This window comes from Geotrypetes seraphini, chromosome 4 (genome assembly GCF_902459505.1).
Source record: "Geotrypetes seraphini chromosome 4, aGeoSer1.1, whole genome shotgun sequence".
Lineage (NCBI taxonomy): Eukaryota > Metazoa > Chordata > Amphibia > Gymnophiona > Dermophiidae > Geotrypetes > Geotrypetes seraphini.
Window position 1 is genome coordinate 190,639,118 of NC_047087.1, and position 19,340 is coordinate 190,658,457.

At 40.6% G+C, this 19,340-nt stretch overlaps 1 protein-coding gene across 2 annotated transcripts in view; it reads left to right on the top strand.

Annotated features, from left to right (window-relative positions):
- The window catches only part of ADAMTS14 (ADAM metallopeptidase with thrombospondin type 1 motif 14), a 300,717-nt gene that overhangs the window by 260,844 nt on the left and 20,533 nt on the right, over nucleotides 1–19,340 (top strand). For both annotated transcript variants that reach the window (XM_033943070.1, XM_033943071.1), the window contains exons 17-21: nucleotides 5,012–5,180; nucleotides 8,982–9,114; nucleotides 12,703–12,910; nucleotides 15,132–15,261; nucleotides 16,311–16,424. In XM_033943070.1, coding sequence (XP_033798961.1) covers nucleotides 5,012–5,180; nucleotides 8,982–9,114; nucleotides 12,703–12,910; nucleotides 15,132–15,261; nucleotides 16,311–16,424 — 754 coding nt within the window. The remainder of the gene's footprint in view (nucleotides 1–5,011; nucleotides 5,181–8,981; nucleotides 9,115–12,702; nucleotides 12,911–15,131; nucleotides 15,262–16,310; nucleotides 16,425–19,340) is intronic.

Sequence of the window (19,340 nt, forward strand, 5' to 3'; positions counted from 1 at the left end):
TGACAAACTCACAGGGCTCGTCATACAACTAAATTTCTCCATATTCATATTTTTGTAACTGTTTTCCCAGACATTTATGCTGTGAATATTGTAATATTTATGCTTCTTAGATTTATATACAAACTGGAGCTTAGAAAAACATACTGTTATCTGATTGTGCTGTATTTTCTTTCTATTTTATTCATGGTGACATCCTTACAAGTTCATAGCTCCTCCTTAGGACTTAACCTACTGATCTAGGAATCACTATACCCCACCCCCACCCCTTTTCGAAGCTGCGTTAGACTCGTTTAGCGCTAGTCGTAGCAGTACTAGCTCCGATGCTCATAAGAATTCTATGAGCATCAGAGCTAATACCGCCGTGGCCTGTAATAAAAAAAGCCTAATGCGGCTTTACATTGGGCCTCTGGAGGGGAAGGGGTCACAAAGCTACAATCAAGTGTCATACTTTACCACAGCTTAATTCAACACAAGTGTCACTATCCTGCAATAACCCCTTATCACAACTTAATGGTACCTGCGGTCAATGAATAATGCAACTTGTGATTATCCTTGCAAGCTGCTTTATTCTCCTTGGGTGCATCGATGCACAGTATGTGCTTCTTACCTGTAGATAAATGCCAGCATTCAGGAAAGTTGAAGATCTCAGGAAGATATTACTGCAAGCAGAGAAAACTCGTGCAGACTTAAGTGCTCTTATTTTGTTGGTGATATCCAGCCAGTAAGGACCACCACCAGTATCTATATGATTACTTGATATATTATGGTGTAATATCATGAGAAATTCAGAAGTATAAGGCTGTCTGAATTCTCAGTGCCGTTCCCTGTTTTATTCTTGTGTCAATGTTTCTGCTGCTGGTTTCCTGTAGTGTGATCAAGACCAAAATAAAGCAGAAGACACAATCCACTGCAAACAAGTCACGGGGGCAAACAACAGCAGGGATGATGAAAACAGGAAGCAACCCAGTAGTGTTCTTTTATAAAGACTTTATTAAATCAATAAAGGTTTGACTCAACACCAGTCGTATTTTGGCTGTACAGACTGCTTTAGGAGCCTAGGGCTTGAAACAAGTAATGTCTCATAAAAACCTCTCACAAATCCAATGAAGGTGAACACATATTTAACTGCCTGGCGCAAAGGATTACATCACAGATTGACCCTAAATGTATGCCAATAGTAAGAAGCTGTCAGCTTTTTTCAGCAGCAGACTAGCTTTACTGAGGCCCATCCTAGCTGTGGCCTCTGCTTAAGCTCATGTGTTCCTTGCATCTGTCAAGAAGGCACCAGAAGCTTCCAGAACGGAGAAAGACTGTGTAGAACAGTTGAGGGGGGTCTCTGGAAATTGGTAGAAGTATAGGAGTGCTTTATGATAATCAGGGGGAAGAGTCTGGTGGAAGCAGTAGCTCCCCTCTGAGTATATAATGCCATCTTAAATTGTGTTAGATCCTATCTCCCACTTCTGAACTGCATCTTCAAGGGAGACCCCTTCATGCTGAGCCTGCAGCTTATGAGTTTGTAATTCTGGCTCGGCATGAAGGGGTCTCATGGGTTAGCATTTTATGGCACTTGCTTAAGAAGGAAAAGAAAGCGCTAGGGACAAGAAGTTGCTGCCCTTTGTAGTGCAACGAATCCCTCAAAGTCCATAGAAAGGGAGAGGGTCCTCAGAATCCCTGCTATTTTTTCTAGTAACAAAATTTTTATTGAAATTTTGTATAATAACATACAATAAAGCAAGAGAAACAAATTAAACAAATTGCTCATAACAATTATTAACACAAAGCTTAGGATATTAAAAGACAAAATCTTTGAAATAAACTCTCTCTTCCCACCCATCCATCCCATTTGCAGAGAATGAAAAACTAACATCTATCCATCCATCCATACCTACATACATCTCCATTCTTTCACTATAATTCAACTATTTTCTGCAAACTCTTGTATAGGTGCCCATAATAATCTAAATTTGGCCCCTTTACCTCTCTTTTCCATTATGACCGCCTCATATTTCCCAATTAAACACACTGAATTCCACCAAAATTGGAAAGATAACAAGGATGCATTTTCCCAAGTTTTCAAAATGGTTTGGATTGCTACAGCTGTAAGTAGTCTTTATGAATTTTAGTGATATCAACTGAAGCAAAGAGATTAAAGATCACTCCAGCGTATGTTAATATGCTTTAACAAGCAGACACCCTATCACCCAAAGAGCAGGTCCCATCCAGGACTGAAAGAGAGAATACAAGATAACCCCTAGTACTGGAAACCCATGTATTGAAGAACTAAACTAAACTAAACTAAGCCTTAAGTTTATATACCGCATCATCTCCATGGAAGTGGAGCTCGACACGGTTTACAAAGTATAAAAATAAGGAAGAGAGAGGAGAAAGGATTTACAAAAGCATGTAGAAAGGGGGGATGTAAACAGGAGAAGAGATGTTATATGCTAGAGAAAAGCCAGGTTTTCAGTTGTTTTCGGAAAAGTTGGAGGGAGCCCAGGTTCCGCAGCGGGGCAGTGAGATCGTTCCAAAGGCCCGTGATTTTGGAGAGGAGAGATCTTCCCAGTTTACCTGCGTGGAGGATGCCGTGTAGAGAGGGGAAGGATAGTTTATGTCTGTGGGCTGATCTGGTGGTAGCAGGCGTCAGGGCAAGGAAGGATAGAGGGATTAAGGGCGGAAGGATGCCGTGAATGATCTTGAAGGCCAGTACTGGGCAGACTTGCACGGTCTGTGTCCATATATGGCCGTTTGGTTGAGGGTGGGCTGGGGAGGGCTTCAAGGGCTGGGATGGTTTAGATGGGCTGGAATGAGCTTTGACGGAGACTTCAATAGATGGAACCTAAGCACAGTACCGGGCAGAGCTTTGGATTCTTGCCCAGAAATAGCTAAGAAGAAGAAGAAAAAATTAAACTGAATCAGGTTGGGCAGACTGGATGGACCATTCAGGCCGTTATCTGCCGTCATCTACTATGTTACTATGTAAGTATCAGAATCGGAGGTTAGCTGATAAAACATCACCAGCAGAGTCTAACGGCCTCTTTTACAAAGCCGCACTAACGGCTCCAAAGCCCGATGATATGTAAGTGTATTATCTCTTGTAACTTAATGCCGACAGTAAGAAACTAATTCACAATCTGGGAGAGCAATTACAGGAGAACTGAGAGTGTGAACCTCATCTACCTGGTGAGCAGATCTGGAGAATGTAGGAGAAATAAGCAAAAATGGTATTTCACTGCTGTGGAAGAGTGTTACAGGGTGTACATAGTTGTTTTCAATTGCATAAGTATGTTTACTCATCAATTTAAGTCATCGGTTCAGACATAAAAGACTTGGGGCTCCTTTTACTAAGCTGCGCTAGTGGTTTTAGCACGCGTGCGCTAGACGCGAACGCCTCCATTGAGCTGGCGTTAGTTTTTACGCATAGCACGGGGGGCAGCACGCGGTAAAAACGCTACCGCAGCTTAGTCAAAGGAGCCCTTGGTATGGACTCAATTTATTGATTGGAGTACAAAGTCTGATGCCTGCTTGTTTGGCCTCCTAGGGAAATGCTAGTCATTGCCCTGGCCCCACAGTTGTTCTGGGTTAACACAGGGCAGGGATCTCAAAGTCCCTCCTTGAGGGCCGCAATCCAGTCGGGTTTTCAGGATTTCCCCAATAAATATGCATGAGATCTATGTGCATGCACTGCTTTCAATGCATATTCATTGGGGAAATCCTGAAAACCCGACTGGATTGCGGCCCTCAAGGGGGGACTTTGAGACTCCTGCCTTAAAGGTATCAAAGAAGGGGGTTACAATTGTATGTTCTAAAAAGAGCTGAGTGAAAACCTCCATCCCTGTTAATTTAAGGATAAAGAAAACCCTAACATTTTTTTTAACAGATTAGCTTTAAATAAACTAGAGAAAATGAAAGGAATTTGAAAAATTGTCAAAAAGGACCCTTGAAAGAAAATAGTGTGTGATTTTTTTTGTCTTTTATAATGTACTGGGAGTTCAATAAATATTGGATCAATACAAAATTTATTTATTTATTTATTTTTAAAATTTCTATTCTGCTTATAGTTTAAACAATACAGTATTCACTTACATAACTTGACATAACATATATAAAATATACAAATTCTACATCTCTAAACAAATTCACGTAAAAATACATCAAAACCTCATTTCAGGATATAATCCTTGCAGGAGAAATACAGACATCTCCTTATTTAGAAAAACGCTCTGACAAATAGATGAGTTTTCAGGGATTTTTTTAAAGGATTTAAAATTAGAACATAATCATAATGAACCTTACAAAAATCATTTCTCTCCTAGATTCAGGCAACTACTAGAACTCCGCACTAACATTCAATATCACACAGACTTCATGAAGGGATTGTTTATGGTGTATATGTAATTTGTTTCAAGAAATCTAACATGGAAAAGAAATTCAGATGAGAGTCAAAAAAATCTATCCTATATTTTAAATGTACAGAAATGACATTGGAACCATATAGATAATCAGTGTTCTGTGCAATACCAAACAGTTCCACATATGATGATCCCCATATTATGTTGCTAATTTAATTTAATTTATGCTTTTCCTTTTCATCAAATAAATATGCATTCACATACAACTTTTTCTTGTTTCCCTATTTCTCTGTTTCCATTTGCTCACTTTCTTGTTGTCTCTTCTTTTCTGTGACACTCTCTCCTTGCTTTATCTGTCAATCCTAAATTTTCCCCAAAATGTTTCTTCTGACCTTTTTCCATTCTTCTCTCCTTTATTTTGTCTTATCTTTTTCTCATTGATGCTTCTCCATTTCTTCCCTTTATTAATCTCTGTTGCTTCTATTTTATTTTGGTCTCTTAATTACATATATTTCTCTATCATTGTTTCTTGTTTTGCCTCTTTTCTCTTTCTTTTTCTCTATTTACAACTTTTCTTTCTGCCTCTTTTTTTCTCTGAATTTTTTCCTCATGCTTCCTCACTTTTCTTTTTATTTTACTCTCTCCTGCCTACCTAAATCTAGATTGCCTCCGGGGAGGAGATACAGATCAAGAATACCCTGAGTTATAAGTACATTATCCATGAGGATTTACTGCCATTGATTGGAAACAACAATGTTCTTCTGGAGGAGATGGATGCTCATGAGTGGGCCCTCAAAAGCTGGTCCCATTGCACAAAAGATTGTGGAGGAGGTACGTTCATTTATTTTGTCAATGTCTAACACTTTTTTTTAATTTAAACTTAGCTGTTTCCTATTTGTGTACAGTGAGAAGACTAAGGGGTCCTTTTACAAAGGCACGGTAGCGGTTTAAAACACGGAATACCGCACGTTAAACCGCCTGCCGCGCTAGTACCTAACGCCTCCATTGACGAGGCGTTAGGATTTTAGGCTGCCGCGGGGGTTATCACGTGATAAAATGTCCCACGCGCTAACCCCCGTAGCACGCCTTGATAAAAGGAGCCCTAAGACTTATCAGATCCTTTTTTCAAGAACGACACTTTGCTATATTAATGAAAATGCTTATACTGTCCCTGCATTAAGAACATAAGAAGTGCCTCTGCTGGGTCAGGCCAGAAGCCCATCGTGCCCAGCAGTCCGCTCGTGCGGTGGCCCAACAGGTCCAGGCCCTGTGTAGTAGTCCTCTATCTATACCCCTCTATCCCATTTTCCTTCAGAAAACTGTCCAATCCCTTCTTGAACCCTAATACCATACTCTATCCTATCACACCCTCTGGAAGTGCATTCCTAGGTGTCCACCACCCGTTGGGTGAAGAAAATCTTCCTAGCACTGGTTTTGAATCTGTCCCCTTTCAACTTTTCCGAATGCCCTCTCGTTCTTGTGGTTTTCGAAAGTTTGAAGAATCTGTCCCTCTCTACTCTCTCTATGCCCTTCATGATCTTGTAAGTCTCTATCATATCCCCTCTAAGTCTCCTCTTCTCCAAGGAAAAGAGTCCCAGTTTCTCCAATCTCTCAGCGTATGAAAGGTTTTCCAAACCTTTTATCAGTCGTGTCGCTCTCCTCTGAACCCTCTCAAGTATCGCCATATTGCTGCCACTGTCATTCATAGCCTTCACAAAGAAACTGGCAAACTGGTAAGCTTGTTGATTTTGGTGAGTATCACTTTAAATTTTAATTTTCTGTTGGGTTTCAGCTTCCTATTTTACTTTCACTTCATTTTTTATTGTAGCAGAGGCTGTGGGGCATGTGGAGAAGTGTCGGGACAACGGCAGCCTGGTTTTTGGCTCAAGCGACATTGGAGTTTGTTTTTGTAGTAATGGGTTCGTCGAGATCCTGTGCAGGAGTTGGTAGAATCTTTGGCGCACTCCCCTCAGTCTTCTCTCTTGGGCTCTGCTCCTTCACTGGCAACAGCCCGCGTATCTGCTTCTGTGCTGATGATAGGAAGAATGCTCCACAGAATCCTCCTTCATTCAGGCCAGATAATTCTGATAGCTCCGGACTGGCCCAGAAGGCCAGTGGACCTGATTCCTCTGTTAGTCGACCAGCTGTTTTGGCTTCCTCTTCTTCAAAGATTACTCGTGCAAATGGAGGTTCTCTTTGCTCTAACAGTTTGGCTTTTAAGAAGACAAAATTAAGGAAGAAAGAATACTTTGATGAAGTCATTACTAGCTAGGTACTCGGGGCCTGGGTTGTAAACAGGATACTGGGCTTGATGAACCTTCGGTCTGTCCCAGTATGACAATTCTTATGTTCTTATTTGCATCTCCTTCTATGAAGAGCCTGTATCCCAGAAGTCAAGGAATTGTGTTTAGATGTGTTTTACCTGCAAATAAATATTTCTTTAACCCGCTTTAATAGAACTCAGTTCAGGCTGCCTGAATCATAGATGACATTCATGTCCTTAATGGTGATTACTGCTTCTCATACTTTGTCATTACATTACATTATATTAGTGACTTCTATTCCGCCGGTACCTTGCAGTTCTAAGCGGATTACAGAATAAGACAGCTGGACATTTCCAGGAAGTTACAATTTAGGGGACGCTTACATAGTAGATGCAAAGGGGAGAAATTGAGGAAGGGAGGAGAACTGAGGATTACTAGTAGGAAAGAAGTAGTTTAGGGTTGGTTACTTGATAGGGTCATTGGGGAGAGATTAGTAGAGGGGTAGGAGGTCAGCTGGAAATTTGCATGGAGGGGGAGGATGCGAGGGGGGGATAAGAAGGCTGTATAGTCTTTTTGATTAGCAGAGTTTTGATTTCCTTTCGAAATGATTTAAAGTCACTTGTAGTTGTCAACAGGTTTTGATTAAGATATGCAGAAATACATTTTTAAATTATGGTAGTATTACCAGGAGAAGTAATTAAGGGGGTCAATATCCACAGTGATTTAACTGGCTAGAAATGGCTCTTGGCCAGTTAAATCGCTTGTTCTGTGCCATCCATCAATATTTAGTGGCATTTCCCGCAGAGGAGAGAATCCTGCATTCACCGTGGGCCTCATCTGGGGCAGCCTCCTTGGAGCGGCTGGGGCACGGGCAGTGTGTCTGGGAGGGAATGCATGGATGGGAGAACATCGCAGGGGAGGAGACATAGGCATCCTGGGACTGTCTGCCAAGTCTCTTCCCTGAAGAAGCCCTTTCTGGAAACGTCAATCGCTCCTCCTAAACTTACTTGCTCCACTTCATCACTGACGCTGAAACCGTGGATTGAAGACAAAGTTTTATTTTATTTTTCTTTCCAGCTTATGATTTATCTTTAATCTTATCTATTGTTTTGCCTTTTGTCTTTGTTTTGTTCTATTTCTATCATTTAAATTTCTCCAGAATTCTACTGTTCAACGACTCCCCCTTCTGCTTCTATTCCTTTCTCTCCTCTCTTCTACCTTCCAAAGTATTTAGATCAATGCTGTCTTGTTAAAATGTTTATTTTATTTTTATTTTTCCTCTAACTCTACTTTTCACTTCTCTATTACCCTCCAGGTACTTTAGTTAGATTGTGAGCCTTCGGGACAGTAAGGGAATTTTTCAAGTACCTTTCTTATTTCTAATCTTAATGTATATTTTCTGTAAACCGCTTAGAACCTAACGGATGTAGCGGTATATAAGAAATAAATTACATTACAAATTACATTACATTTAACCAGCTAGTTCTTCTGGATATCACCACAAACTGCTAATCTCAAAGCTAGCTATTTTGTGGGCAGTCCAGGGGCAGAGTCCACATTTATTCAGCACTTCGCCTAAGTTTAGCAGTTAAATCAGACTGCATAAAAGTCAGTCCTATATTAATGCAATGTCGCTTATGTGGTTAAGTGCTGAATATTGCACTTAACTGCATAACAGACAGGCAGCCGCATAAACCTAGATATCCAATGTTGGTGCCTGGACATGGCCCAGGCACTAATATCTGGAATAACACTGGCAACAGCTAAAAAAAAAAAGCACTTGCCACCTCTGACTGAATATCTACCCCAAGATTAATAAAGGTATGGCGCCTATGATTCAAAATGATTTAACCAGATAGGAAAGGCTTCTGCCCAATTAAATTGCGGCCAGCTGGCTCTCTGTTAATATTCAATAGTGCCTAACTGGGCACTTCTGATTACTATCGGCTCTCACCGCCCTGGCACAATCTGGGCAGTGCCAGGGTGGTCTGTGGGCAGAGTTGGGGTGCACCTAGAAATAATGTAGGAACCAACAATTGAGTGCTGGTACCCACATAATTAACGGACTAAAGTAGGACCATCTTCATAGCAGTCCTCACTTTGCCCAGTTAGCCAACCGGATGCAGCATAACATACTGGTGCCAACAGAGACTCAGACATTACGTGCCAGCGCCTGAACAGGGTCTGTCTTGTCTACCAGGCAGTGGTCTGCATTTAAAGAAATACTGACCACCGCCAGCTAAATACTGACCTGACATTCTTTATGTACAGCATTAGATTTTGCAGATTCTGTGGTGTTTGTAATTTGCTTGCATGTGCCCTTACTCTCTCTTTGTTGCCTTTCTTTCTTTTGCTCGGTTCTTTGTAGGCATCCAGTACACCAAGTACGGCTGTCGGCGGAAGAGCAATAATCGGATAGTACATCGCAACTTCTGTGAAGATAGTAAAAAGCCCAAGCCGATTCGCAGACGCTGTAACCTGCAGGAGTGCTCCCAACCAGGGTGAGAGAGCAGTATATTTGTTACCACCGTATTAACTGGGTATTAAAAATCCGGACAAAGAACAAATCCAACAATTCTGCAGTGAAAGTGCACATTGATTTGCTTTTTAATACCCAGTGGAACAAAGACCAAAAAGAACTGCAGACAGATGTACAAGATGCAGGCACAGTTTATTGGAACAAACAAACAAATTGTCGTGTACAAATAGACCGTTTTTTACAGATCAACACATCTTCTTCAGGGGTACTATAAAACGGTGGTAACAAAGGAAACGCAACAAATATGCTGATTTATAAACCATTCTGAGCTACTCTGGGAGGACAGGCTTTCATATCGCCTGATCCCGTTCCTACACCTGTTTGCTCACGCTCAGTGAAAGCGCAAAGCCCGCCAGCGTTTTGATTGCAAAAATGAAGGCATTTTCCTGTCCAGATGTAAGTTTAAGATCTCTACTGTAAATACATAGCAGGAGTACTCTACATTATAACCACATTGGAATTATATTTTAATGGCACTGAAGATATATTGGTCCATAAAATCTTATACGTATGGGCTGGCCCCTCAGTACCTAATGGATGTAATTACTTTACTTACAAACAGTTGAGGTTATAATTTTTGTAGACAATCTTACCTTTGCTGTCCATCTCCAAAGTTAATTAAGTTGTTTAATTAATGAAACACCTCCTTTAATCTCCAAGCACCTGTTGTGTGGAATGATCTACCTATTTTCTTAATATCAGACCCCAATTTCATTACATTTAGGAAGTTTTTAAAAACATATCTTTTTAGGAAATTTATTACTTCTAAATAACAAGGATTTATATTATTAGAAGAATTAATATGTTCTAAGAAATTGCTAATGTTTAACTGGGACTGTTCCCAGTAGTTTGTTTTATTATAATAATCCACTTTGAAATCTTTCCCCACGGATTCTCTAACCGGTACCCATGTCAGGGGCTGCTTGAAAGCAGCTGCCGATCGTGTGTCAATCACGCGACAGCGCCAATTAGAGAATTGCGCCTCAACTGATCAGGGATTTCTCTGCCACGATCAGCTGATGGCAAGCTGTGGACTAGTGTTGGGATCCCTCGGCAAAGATAGGCGCCAGAAATGTAGGCCAGGGTTTTCCGGGCCTACATTTCTAGTGCCTGTCTTTGCATGAATTGCGCCTACATAGGTGTGATTCCGGCACATTTTATTTAGGCACCAGTAGCTGCTTCAGCCTCACTTTTTTTTACATGGCGTACTTCAATTAACTTAGGCATCAGTAGGGTGCCGGTTTTAGAATTTCCCTGTTTGGGTATAGGCAGAATATAAATTTTAATGTACACTTCTCCCTCCGAATCTGCGGTTTCAGCATCCGCAGATTTGGTTATTTGCGATATTTTTTTTTTTTTTAAGATCTATTTTCATTTTTGGGGCTATTTTTAAGCCCTCTTAGACCCCCCCTTAAGCCTTACCTGGTGGTCTAGTGGGTTTCGGGGCAGGAGCGATCTTCCTACGCTCCTGCCCCTTGCAGATCACTCATAGGAAATGGCTGCCGTGAGCTCCTGTAGACTATCTGGATGTGTGTGCAAATCAAATAGGAAATAAAGGCATTATACAACTAATCAGAGTTAACAAAATTTGTTAATGGACCCCATGTTGTTTTAAATAGTTTATTATGACCCAATATTTCTGAATTCATTTTTTCATATCTATAACATAGACATAAAGTTTCCCACCAAAAGGAAAAATTTGGCCTGTCCCAGTTATTCCAATTCTTAGTAATCATTTGCATGGCAATCCCTGTCATAATTCTAAGGAGTCTGCTTTTATACCTGTCTAATGGATTTTAGTGTTCAAAAACGTCCCACAAATGATCACATCATAGGACAACGGAATCAATGTTTCTAATATCCTATTAATTTGTCCCCATATTGATTTCCAAAAATTGAGTATCAAGGGACAATAAAACAACCAATGATCCAGTGTCCCTACTTCAAGATGACAATGCCAGCATCTATTGGACTTTGAACTGTCCAACGTTTGCAAACGAACTGGGGTCCAAAAAATTCTATGTAACACAAATTTCAAGGTGGTTGTACAGTACAATCAATGAGGGGTCAAATTATAACAAAGAAACATCATCAGTTAAAACAATGAACAAATAAGACAAAAGGACATACTGAAATGAGTAGAAAAGGGAGAACTACAATATAAATAAAGAAAAGAGAGAAACAGTGGAAAATACAAAAAGTGTAGGGCAATGTGTAGCAGTCCAACTTAAGTGGGCTGAAATTAAGGGCTCCTTTTATGAAAGTGCGCTATCGGTTTTAGCACACGTTACAGTGCTGCACGCTAGACGCTAACGCTGCCATAGAGCTGGCATTAGTATTTCCGTGTAGCACAGGGTATTGTAGCGCGCACTAAAAATGCTAGCGCACCTTCGTAAAAGGAGCCCTAAGTTGATAAAATCCTTAGAAGGATAATCAAACTTGGAATGCATCCTTAAAAAGGAATGTTTTAAGGAAGGATTTTAATTTCTCCATAGATGTTGTCATACGTATGTTTGTTTTGCTGGTCTATGTTTAATTATTTAACATGTTCGTCTCCTATCTATTTTAAATTACTATGTGCAATGCTTTGTACCTCTGGAGAAGCATTTAATCAAAATTCAAATAAACTATGAAACTATGGGCTCTTTTTACAAAGGTGCGCTAGCGTTTTTAGCCCACGTACCAGATTAGCGTGCGCTACCCAAAAAACTATCGCCTGCTCAAGAGGAGGCGGTAGCGGCTAGCGCACGGGGCATTTGCGCTAAAACTGCTAGCGCGCTTTGTAAAAGGAGCCCTATGTCTCTCTTATTATAAATCTTTATTAATTTTCAATTTGAAAACAGTGCATTAAAATATACATATAATTAATTTCATAGACAGCACTTACAACCGATCAAAGAATACTACAAAATATTTTCCCCCACCCTAATTCGAGAACAAAAACAAAGTGCTTTAAATTATGCATACAATCAATATCATAAACAGCACTTGCAATCAATGAATACATCAAAATATATTACCCCCCCCCTCCCTGGATGTGCAATCAAATAAGAAATAAAGGCATAATCCAACTAATCAAAGTTAACAAAATTCGTCAATAGACCCCCATGTCTCTCTTAAGAAGTTAGGCATTGAATTCCAAAGGGAGGGCGGAACAACTGAAAAAAAAATGGCACTTCTCCTTGTATTGATGTGTCTGTGATGAGACTACTAGTAGATTTTGATCGGAGGATTGGAGGATGCGTAGTGAAGTGTATGGGATCAAAAGTTTGTTGATAAATTCCGGCTGTCCTGTTTTTCTTGTTTTAAATGTCAGCAGTAATGTTTTATAAGTGATACGGTGATCAATAGGGAGCCAATGGGCTTTAATCAAGAGGGGAGTGACATGGTCGAATTTCTTGGCCTTAAATATGATCTTAACGGCAGTATTCTGGACTATCAAAGATTTGGGAATATTTTGATATGGAAAGTGAATGATGCTAAGTGTATCCTTACCAGTGTGTATGCTGTTGCTATAAATAAAATAAAATAATACTGTTATTTCTTGCAGGTGGGTGACAGAGGAGTGGGGAGCCTGCAGCAAAACTTGTGGAAAGCTTGGGCTGAAAACCCGCCTGGTTCAATGCATCCAGCAACTACAGAATGGTATCAATCAAACTGTGCATACCAAATATTGCACCAGTGAACGACCAGACACGAGGAGTCCGTGTAATCGAGTGCCATGCCCCTCCCAGTGGAAAACAGGAGCCTGGTCCCAAGTGAGTCCCAGCTACTCTGGAACTGGGTTCTCTTAGTAGGGTAGTTATTGCAGAATCAGATAATGGGGGTTGAGGGTTAGCAGTGGTGTAGGAAGGGGAGCCAGGAGGAAGACTGCCCTGGGTGCCAGCTTGGTGGGGGTGCAGTCACCTCTCCTCTCTGCCTCCACACCTCTTCGAAACTTCACCGGTGCAAGCAGCATCTCCTACCTGCTGCTGCTCGTGCCTATCTCAGCTCTAATCTGACATCACTTCCTGGTCATAGGACCAGGAAGTAATGTTGGAGAGAGAACTGAGGCCAATGCGAGCAGCAGGGAGAAGCTGGTGAATATTTCAAGAGGTATGTGGGGAAGGAGGTGCGCGCAGCAGGGAAGGACTTCCAGGAGGGCAGATGCAGCAATGTCAGGCACCTCCTTCCCTCACCACACCACTGGGGTTAGTTAATTGAAAACAAGACTAGAACTAAAACAAGAGAAGAAAGTAAGGCTTCACCACACTATCCTCATATATGAAGATGGGGAACCATCAGTGCAGTGGTAGCCAACCCTCAAAGTTAAATGAACCCAGATCATCCAGTGATCAGAGATCAATACAGGACCTATAGTTGCCTCTGTTAAGATACGAAAAATACCCTCCATTATCAACAGGTAATCAGTTCTAGACTGTGTCAAATAGGCCCTTGAAATCTGGGTATAATCCCTTTCCATGGGGTGCAGTGCTCTCCAAGCATCTGTTAGGTCCAGAGAATCACAAAAGTTTGGTAACCCCCTTCCTCTTTCAAACATAAATATTGTGGTTTATCCATTTGTTTTATATTTTATCCATTTGTGAGTCATACACTATACTGAAGATTCCTTCAAAAATAATATCAAGTCTCTCAAATTGTGCTAATAATCTCCTTATCTTTTGGGAAAACCTGTCATCAAAAGTATTGGTAGCACAGTGTCATTTAGGCATCCTCCAGAATCTAAGAAACAATAACTTGCTGTCCTAAAGGGTCAGTGTTCACTTGTTCAATTGAGTAAGCTAAAGATTTGTGAAACAAAATTGCCACCCCAACACTAGAGGTACCAGATGAGACTCTTATGATTTTATCTACCCATCATCTCTGTAACCTAGAGTATTCTGCCTCCTTAATATGGGTCTTTTGTAACATTACCACTTTAGTGCATTGTTTATTAAGAGTCCTGAGAATACATCAACACAAATGATCCATTGAACAAAAAAAAGGAGGGTGACCCCAGCCTAACCTTCCACCACCTCTTTCATCCCAGGAAGAGTACCCACTGTCCAGCCTTTGGATATACCTCCTACGTAGCCTTCCCCACACTCATATCACTCTTCTCAAGGGCTAGTCAGGCTTGTAATGCAAATAAGTCTCTCCCAGAAGATCCCAGTTAGCATATTGGAACTCGAATTTCATAACATTATCAGACTGGACTCTGAATTCCTTAGATAGAAGTGGAAAAGATTTCTGGTGGAATATCCTTTGGAGGCAACCTGGAGTAGGATGGTCAACTCTGTTAGGTAGTTAAGGTGTTGCCTTTCCGGATATGAAAGGTAGTGATGCCTAATTTAAACGTGATCCTTGCAGTTATGGGCAGCCAATGTAGTTTCATATAGAGTAGTGGGGCTGTAGGTGTTCCAATTTTCATAGTCTGTATATGAGTCTTACAGCTGCATTTTGATCTAGTTGTTGTTTTAGAGCAAAGAACTAGTGTTACATTACAGTAGTCAAGTCAAGATGGATCTTAGCTTTCTCATCACAAGGAAAGATTGTTTTATTATTGATTGTATATAACTCTTCATAGATAGGTGGTTATCAATTTCTACTGCTAAGATTCAGGATTGTACTTCAATGGAAAGTCTGTGTTGTCTACTTTAATCCTTGGAGTGTAGTGTGGGTCTGTTGAGGGTCCTAGCCAAATGAATTTGGTTATGTTCTTATTTAGTTTGAGGCGGTGGGTTGCGGTCCAGTTTTCTTATGTACCAGCAAATACATACATACATGGTAATATTCTGCCTAAGCACTATTCTGTAAATACTTGTGTATCCTGCTTAGTTCATATTTGACAAGTGATTGGTTGTTGGGATTGGTGGAGTTTTTGGTGTTATTGCTCATTGGTTGGTTCTTAGAATTGTGACACAGGTTGATGCTTATTCTCATTGGTTAATTGTTGAGACTGATGAATGTGTTGATATTATTTTTCACTTGTTGACACAGTGCTCATCCAGCTGTAGTGAAGGTATCCAGCAGCGACAGGTGTCATGCAAGACAATCGATAACGGCATCGAGCACTGTGAGGGTGAGAAGCCAGACAGCATTCAAGTTTGCAAGATGGCACCCTGTCCAGGTAAGGAATTCAAATGCCCACAATAGGGTGATCAGGAATAGAAAGCTGTTTGTGTTCATACTAAGGATGCTCATCAAACTGCAGAATAATTTGGAACTTTTGAAGCACAGGAACAAAAATGCAGAGCTTTTCACTCTGAGAACTAGATGTCCCAGAGGATGCACACAAGGATGAAGTATATTTGCATATCTAAAAATACTTTCCAGATTGCAAATAAGGTGGCCTATCATTGGCATTTATATCAGAGGTGCCAAAAATTAAATGGTTAAAGAAGTTAAACCACCTTTTTGTTCTTAGAAACTGTTCCTTCATACCAGGGATGAGAATCATTAGGAAGGCAAATTCTGAAAACTTGCACTGATGCCGCCTGTGTTGTAACTGTCCGTTCTGTGGATTCGTGGAGATTCTCACTGCTGTTGGTCCAGTACTTTTGATAGTCAACTGTTAAAAAAGTAGCATCTTCATAATTTGGATTTGTGTAATGAATTTTAAACTAATGGCATTCCAGCCGTTTATGAATGAAAGGTACTGTGGTATGACCTGTGTCCTTACCTGATAACTCTAGAAGCAATGACAGTCAATAGGCAATGTTGATATTACTGTAGCCCAAATAAGTGTTTACACTGACACAAAGAGACAGAGGTCTCATGGAAGTCCATGGCAGAGCCAGCACTGGCATTTGAACTTCAAAATACAAAATGTATTTCTAGAATTATTTTGGCAATTTTGTGACCTTTTCATTTTCAACTGAGGGGTAAAATTGAGGCCTTTGTCTTCATTCTTTCTCTCATACCTTGCCTCTCACGGCATGTCTACACAGAGAAAGTGTGCTGGGGTAAGAGTGAAATCTCCCTGTCCCTGTGAGTCTGATAATTTCCTCCTCTTCTACATAGGCTAGTTACTTCAAAGCATCACTCTCTGTAACTAGTATCAAATCTGTAAGCCTCACCGCCTTCAGATAACTCCATGCTGTTCTGCAACATTCTCTATAAAAATTAATACATTACTTTTATCCTTTTTAACCATTTCTTGTTCTATTTCATTCTCAGTAAAGTCAACGACCCTTGCTTCAAATGCACATACCAAAGGAGCCATCACTCCCAAAGTCCAATGGGAACCACCTCCAAATGACCTTAAGAATACTATCAACAAGATCTCTTCCAGTAAGTTACCATCGGAACTGAAAACCTAAGTAACATTGGTGATCCACAAAGTACTAAAACAATGACATAATATCATTTCAGTCAGTAGATTCTCATGGGCATAATCAAAAGAGAAAAACGTCCAAAAAATTGCATAAGTCAGCACTTGGATGTTTTGCTCGCAAAAGCAATCAAGTGCCGATTTTTGAAACCGGCTTTCTGGACATCTAGCAGGATGTTTTCCGTGCTGGGCATCCAGGGTTCAAAGGGGGGAGGCATGCTATGGACGGGCTTAGACTTGGATGTTTTGCTGCTATAATTGAACATCTCCTAAGATGTCCAGGACAGAACTTGGACGTTTTGGGCTAGACTTGTTTTAGAAGCATCTAAGTGCCAAAAAAGGTACCCAAACTGACCAGATGACCTCAGGAGGAACTAAGTAATGACCCCCCCCCCCACACTCCCCCAGTGGTCACACACCTCCTTCTTTTTCATTCAGAGTTTTGTGGGATAGGACATACCTGTCTATAGAACAGCAGTATCTTGAATGGAAAGCCTAGTAGAGTGTCTTAATTAGCCAGGTGGGTGAATCATAGAAAGGAGGAGCCAGACCCATAAGGCAATATTAGAGAGATTTAAATCAGAGGTCCCCAAAGTCCCTCCTTGAGGGCTGAATCCAATTGGGTTTTCAGGATTTCCCCAATGAATATGCATTGAAAACAGTGTATGCACATAGATCTCATGCATATTCATTGGGGAAATCCTGAAAACCCAACTGGATTCGGCCCTCAAGGAGGGACTTTGGGGACCCCTGATTTAAAGGCTCCCTTTAAAGCTTCCTTTACATAGACACTTTTGATTAACAATAAAAAGTTAACTTTGTACAACACAATCTTCACTCTGCTATGCTCAAATACAGCCTTATTTTAAGCAGTTCTTATCCCTTCCCTGATGTTTTCCCCATATTTGTTCTTCTTTTTTAATCATATTGAAGTTCTACCCTTTACCCTAGATTCAAGTTAGTCATGCTTTACGTTTGTCTCTTATATGTCTCGAGATGCCTATTTTTATTAATGTAAATTGCTTAGAAATTTGTTATAAGCATTTTATCAATTTTTTAAGAAAAATGAAAAAACTAACTCTAATCACAACTATGGTGTGGCGTAGTGGTTAAAACTTCAGCCTCAGCACCCTGGGGTTGTGGGTTCAAACCCACATTGCTCCTTGTGACCCTGGGCAAGTCACTTAATCCCCCCATTGCCCCAGGTGCATTAGATAGAACTCTCTTGGGAGAACGGTATAGAAATTAAATAAATAAATACTATACTGCCATATAGCTGCAGCCATAAGGGCTGTTGGGGTAGTAAACAGGTGGGTATTGTAGGTGGTAGGGGAGTTTTGGGGGGCTCACTCTAAATTATAAGGGGGTTATGGTGTGATATACTTGTGGTATTGTTTATGTGAAGGTCACAGCAGTCCCTCTAAGGCAGTGGTCTCAAACTCAAACCCTTTGCAGGGCCACATTTTGGATTTGTAGGTACTTGGAGGGCCGCAGAAAAAAATAGTTAATGTCTTATTAAAGAAATGACAATTTTGCATGAGGTAAAACTCTTTATGGTTTATAAATCTTTCCTTTTGGCTAAGTCTTAATAATAATATTGTAGTTTATCACTAAAGAGACATATGATCAAGAAACTGTTTTATTTTACTTTTGTGATTATGATAAACATACCGAGGGCCTCAAAATAGTATCTGGCGGGCTGCATGTGGCCCCCGGGCCGCAAGTTTGAGCCCACTGCTCTAAGGTGTCCCATCGCTCTGTTGGTATGTCTGGGCGGCCAGTTCATTACAAGGTTGGCCCCTCCCAGGTTCAAATGCAGTCCATTTGGACGTTTCCAATTTGGCCATTTTTTGGGATTGAAAATGAGGCTTGGCAATTTTCGTCTAGTGGTTTGCCTTTCGAAAATGGACATTTCTTTGTTTCCAGCTTTGGATGTTTTGTGGGAAATGCCCAAAGTTGAACTTCGACAACTTTTCAAAAATGGCCCTCTCTGTGTTTCCCTTGTTTAGTTGCAAAGTATTCCTGAAAAAAGCCTTCCCTCTCAGCATCAACAAATTAATCCCTTCAGAAATTCATGTGTGAGGATGGGGGAAAAGACACATCATAGACAAGAGAATGGATGTGTTCTCCAGTTTAGCATCTTGTTTCTTGCGTGCCTTTCTCATTGCCATAAAAGTGTCTCATCACTTAAGGAAGTGAATCTATTTAGCTATAGGAGCAGGGCCGGTCTTATAGCAACTACAGGGCCCTGTGCAGACCAGTTCAGTGGGGCCCTGGCCCCACCCAGCCCTGTACCTGCCTCATAGCCTCTCCCCACCTAGCCTCGTCTCACCCCACCCCACCTAGCTCTACCCCTTGCCGACGAAAAAAAAAATTTAATTTGTTTTAAATGTTTTATTTATGAAATTTCAAAAGTAAAGACAAACCATGCAAAACTTGTGCAGAAAAACTGATTCAAATTATCGCAATGCTATCATAGGAAACCTAGGGGTCCTTTAACTAAGACGCGCAAGCTGTTTTAGTGCTTGCTAAATGCTAACGCATCCATAGACTATAATGAACGTGTTAGTGTTTAGCACGTGCTAATATTTAGCACACGCTAAAATGGCTAGCGCGCCTTAGTAAAAGGACCCCCTAGTATCAACTCCCCATACACACAAACACACAAATCAGCCTTCTGGCTATGCCACTGAATATAATATGTTTATGTTTATTAAAAATTAAATATACTGTTTAGGCTTAAAACAGATCAAAGCAGTGTAAAAAAAAAAATAAAACCAAGATAAAATAAATAAAAAGAACTCTGTTACAATAAAAGGAAACGTCTGTGATGCACATATCCAAAAGCTACATATTCCAGTTGAATTCAAAATAAA